Source organism: Borostomias antarcticus, assembly GCF_949987555.1.
Source record: "Borostomias antarcticus genome assembly, contig: scaffold_285, whole genome shotgun sequence".
In the NCBI taxonomy this organism is placed as follows: domain Eukaryota; kingdom Metazoa; phylum Chordata; class Actinopteri; order Stomiiformes; family Stomiidae; genus Borostomias; species Borostomias antarcticus.
In genome coordinates this window covers 80,506-85,615 of record NW_028175691.1, presented here as the reverse complement: position 1 = coordinate 85,615, position 5,110 = coordinate 80,506, and the positions used below count along the sequence as shown (strand labels likewise).

Here is a 5,110-nt window from a genome sequence, read left to right as displayed (position 1 = left end):
TCTGTGTGTGTCTCTCTAGTTCCTCCCATGTCTGTGTGTGTCTCTCTAGTTCCTCCCATGTCTGTGTGTCTCTCTAGTTCCTCCCATCTCTGTGTGTCTCTCTAGTTCCTCTCATGTCTGTGTGTCTCTCTAGTTCCTCTCATGTCTGTGTGTGTCTCTCTAGTTCCTCTCATGTCTCTGTGTGTCTCTCTAGTTCCTCCCATGTCTGTGTGTCTCTCTAGTTCCTCTCATGTCTGTGTGTGTCTCTCTGGTACCTCCCATGTCTGTGTGTGTCTCTCTAGTTCCTCCCATGTCTGTGTGTGTCTCTAGTTCCTCCCATGTCTGTGTGTGTCTCTCTGTGTGTGTCTCTAGTTCCTCTCATGTCTGTGTGTCTCTCTAGTTCCTCTCATGTCTGTGTGTCTCTCTAGTTCCTCTCATGTCTCTGTGTGTCTCTCTAGTACCTCTCATGTCTGTGTGTGTCTCTAGTTCCTCCCATGTCTGTGTGTCTCTCTAGTTCCTCCCATGTCTGTGTGTGTCTCTCTAGTTCCTCCCATGTCTGTGTGTGTCTCTCTAGTTCCTCCCATGTCTGTGTGTGTCTCTCTAGTTCCTCCCATGTCTGTGTGTGTCTCTCTAGTACCTCCCATGTCTGTGTGTGTCTCTCTAGTACCTCCCATGTCTGTGTGTCTCTAGTTCCTCTCATATCTGTGTGTCTCTCTAGTTCCTCCCATGTCTGTGTGTCTCTAGTTCCTCTCATGTCTGTGTGTGTCTCTCTGTGTGTGTCTCTCTAGTTCCTCCCATGTCTGTGTGTGTCTCTCTGTGTGTGTCTCTCTAGTTCCTCCCATGTCTGTGTGTGTCTCTCTGTGTGTGTCTCTCTAGTTCCTCCCATGTCTGTGTGTGTCTCTAGTTCCTCTCATGTCTGTGTGTGTCTCTCTAGTTCCTCCCATGTCTGTGTGTCTCTCTAGTTCCTCTCATGTCTGTGTGTCTCTAGTTCCTCTCATGTCTGTGTGTGTCTCTCTAGTTCCTCTCATGTCTGTGTGTGTCTCTCTAGTTCCTCCCATGTCTCTGTGTGTCTCTAGTTCCTCTCATGTCTGTGTGTGTCTCTAGTTCCTCTCATGTCTGTGTGTGTCTCTCTAGTTCCTCCCATGTCTGTGTGTGTCTCTCTAGTTCCTCCCATGTCTGTGTGTCTCTCTAGTTCCTCTCATGTCTCTGTGTGTCTCTCTAGTTCCTCCCATGGCTGGACGGCTGCTGAAAGTGTCCTCGGTTGCCACGGCAGTCTTCGCCCCCACCGGGCTGTACCTCTACAACAGACAGGTTGACCTCAGCGACCTCAGCCTGGTCCGCTTCGGGAGGGCCGCAGCCACTGTGAGTACAGATCACCTGTTCCTGGGAAATCCAACAACGTTATGGAACCACAATACACTTTTAATCCATTCACCAAGCGTGGGAATCATTTGTAAACATTTTGAAAAGTTCATTTTTGGAAAATGTGAATGTTTACAAAGTTTCCACTTTACTTTTTGCTACCAGGTTTACTTGAAGCCAGTCTAGCCTGGTAGCGTTTCAAATCTTTGCATAGTTTTTGGATAGAGAAACATCTGTGTGCCACATCAAATTAATGATACATTGGTTTGGTTTTGGAGACCTTTGAGAAATGTGTTCAAACCACTTGTGTTAGTGCTGCCCTAGACAATTATCCAACATTCAGCATAATAGAAAAACAAATAACTGTTAGTTACATGAGAAATATTAAAGTAATTCTAAAAACCTGGCTGCCATTTTGTCCTGTTGTAGACGGCGATCATCAGCTATGACTACCTCACTTCTCTCAAGCATGTGGAACACGGTACAGATGAATACTGGGCCCTCAAGTCCCAGGTAAGACTGAGCTACTTCAATCAATCAATCAATCAATCAAAGCTTTATTTATATAGCGCATTTCATACACAGAGGCAACACAATGCGCTTTACAGAGAACAAGGGAGGTGGGCATACGACCCACCCCTACATATTCCAGAGGGAAGCAAAAAAACAGTATCACCCGGGGGCCAGAAAAGTGAGCTGTAAAAATTCTTCCCTGACCCCTCTCAAGGCGATCGAGCAAGCTCCTGGAGTATGTTTGTCTACCAGCTAAGAACATTTATAAAGCAATAAATTACATTAAATTACATTTTCAGAGTAAGAGAGGCTAAAAACATCATAGGAGAGACATGGCAAATACGGGTGTGTGTTTGCCTTGGCCCAGGCCTAAAGCCGGAAGTGGGCTGGTGTATGTCTGTGTGTACGTGTGTGTTAACTAAATGCTACGACATCCACAGCAGACGCAGGGGTATCTATCGGACTCAGGGTGGTCTGCTGGTGACAGTGGGGCATCCACTGGACCTGGTTAGAAGATAGGAGGGAGAGAGAGAGGCACTAGTTAGAGAGGGAAGGCAGAACAGGGTTAGTAGCACACAGAGTCATAAAAGCAACACGGATATTAAAACAGGCAACCTGGAGCAAGCTCCTGGAATATATTCTAACGGCTAAGAACATTTATAGAGCAATAAATTACATTAAATTACATTTTCAGAGCAAGAATGGCTAAGAGCATCAGGTCCAGGCCTAAGCTGGATGTGGACTGATGTGTGTCTGTGTGTGTGTGTGTGTGTGTTAACTACTGTATAAGAATGCAGTTTTTAAACCTTGGAAGAATGCTTGACCTTTTTTTGCTTCTTTGACGGAGGTATTTTGTTTAGTACAGGGCATGTTGTACACACGCACACCAACACAACCCTAACCCTAACCCTAACCCTAACCACACCGCCAACCCAACTCGTCTGTAACTCGTCTGCAACATCAGCTGTACTGTAAAGTGTAAAAGCGGATATTTGCGGGGAGCAGAGAGCTGTGTCTAGATGTTCAGCGTGATGACTGGAAATGCCAGCTATCGCTCCCTATGCCATTTCAGAGGCTGCTTAAAAAAGGCCAGCCCCCAGCCTCACTGCTGCACCCTGGCGACCTCTACCTGGAAAGGTCAAAGTCTGTGACCTGCACTGATAAGAGCGCTCTGCCGAGGGGGAGGCACAGGGGGGGGTGTTGCTCACTAGAGAGGGGCAGTGAACCCTGAAGAGCACTGCTCAACATGGCTGCCCCGGGCTGACACACCCCCGGGGCCCTGTGGTCAAGCCTGGGTACACTCTCTGATTAGAATTAATGCACGGCTCTGATTGAATACAGAGGGGAAATCGGCCTCCTAATTACTATGAAGTCACAGAGGTGAGACACTGACTTGGCTCTTGGCTTGGTGAGGATCATTATGCTCTTAGTTTTTCCACCCTCGTCACTCTCTCTCTGTAATGGCCGGGTGGGGGGGATGATTGCCTTGTTAAAGGAGTAGTAAAGGGAAATATCATGTTTAGCCCTGTTTTAAGGTTACTTATGATCATATACAATGATTCAGATCAAAAAGTTGACAAAACTAGCACTTTTGAGAAAGTTGATAATTGCTCTACCACCGTTTAGGTCATACAATGGATGTGGGTGGGCACCTTGACAAATCATTCAAAAACATGTTAAACTCTCGATTTCAAAGACAAGAAGCTCACCGAGGGGTAATTGGTGTCCGTTGGTGTTCTGACATCAAATTCAAAAAGTATGAATCCTGTAGGGTTTTATTGATCTTTTTTAAGAAATCCATCGACTTGTATTGAAGCGACCGTTGTAGATGTGTAGATCAATCCGCAGAGGGGATTCAGGAAGCAGAACTACTTACGGTAGCTATTGTTATTGTTTATGTTGCTAGGCTACCTAGTTTGCGGAGGTTTACACACGTATGTGCTGCGACTAAATAGTTCTATGCTAAATATTTAAAAAAGCCTGGAAAGAACTAGAATCTTACTTTATGGTGAATTATATGTCATAACGCCAACTAACTAAACTCGGTGAGTTTCTTGTCTTTGAAATTGAGAGTTTAATGTTATGTTTTTTGAATGATTTTTCATGGTGCCCACCCACATCCACCCACATCCATTGTATGACAAATTATCAGACTTTCTCAAAAGTGCTAGTTTTGTTAATGTTTTGATCTGAACCCTTGTATATGATCATAAGTAACCTTAAAACAGGGCTAAACATGCATTTTCCCTTTACTTCTCCTTTAACCCATTTAGACCTAAAACGCCTGCTAAAAACGTCTTTAAAAACCTAAGCCATTTGTGTAAATAACCTCTTAAAACCTGAGGGTTTTCTAGAAAAACCTGACAAAATGGTCAACGTCCACTAAAACCTTCATATCTCAGCCTCTGTAGCACCTAGAAACATGAAATAAAAACCATTTGAAAGCTTACCCCCATGGCCTTTATTCAAACCTATTCACTTTGCCCTAATCATCACCACCATTTTTTTAAAAATCAGTAAACATTAAAATAACATAAAAATAATTTAAAAAATCTAAAATAAAATGACTAAAATATAAATCTGTACACATTTCTCAGTTATCAAAACAAGTGGCAGTGTAACAAAAGAGACAAGTGTGAAAGATAATAAAACAAGGTGGGAGAAGAGAGGGGTGGGGGGGAGAAGAGAGGGGTGGGGGGACTCAGGAGAAGAAAGGGGTGGGGGGGACTCAGGAGAAGAGAGGGGTGGGGGGGAGAAGAGAGGGGTGGGGGGGAGAAGAGAGGGGTGGGGGGGAGAAGAGAGGGGTGGGGGGGAGAAGAGAGGGGTGGGGGGGACTCAGGAGAAGAGAGGGGTGGGGGGGAGAAGAGAGGGGTGGGGGGACTCAGGAGAAGAAAGGGGTGGGGGGGACTCAGGAGAAGAGAGGGGTGGGGGGGACTCAGGAGAAGAGAGGGGTGGGGGGGAGAAGAGAGGGGTGGGTGGGAGAAGAGAGGGGTGGGGGGGACTCAGGAGAAGAGAGGGGTGGGGGGGAGAAGAGAGGGGTGGGGGGGACTCAGGAGAAGAGAGGGGTGGGGGGGAGAAGAGAGGGGTGGGTGGGAGAAGAGAGGGGTGGGGGGGACTCAGGAGAAGAGAGGGGTGGGGGGGAGAAGAGAGGGGTGGGGGGGACTCAGGAGAAGAGAGGGGTGGGGGGGAGAAGAGAGGGGTGGGGGGGAGAAGAGAGGGGTGGGGGGGAGAAGAGAGGGGTGGGGGGGACTCAGGA

The 5,110-nt window shown here is 46.8% G+C and overlaps 1 protein-coding gene across 1 annotated transcript in view; it reads left to right on the top strand.

Moving 5' to 3' along the window:
* Positions 1–1,201: 1,201 nt before the first annotated feature.
* Positions 1,202–5,110, top strand: part of LOC311329296 (aarF domain-containing protein kinase 1-like) — a gene marked incomplete at both ends in the record, with an annotated part of 52,959 nt that continues 49,050 nt past the window's right edge. The window contains 2 exons of the mRNA XM_084463159.1: positions 1,202–1,341; positions 1,771–1,854. Of these exons, the coding sequence (XP_084319285.1) occupies positions 1,202–1,341; positions 1,771–1,854 (224 nt within the window). The remainder of the gene's footprint in view (positions 1,342–1,770; positions 1,855–5,110) is intronic.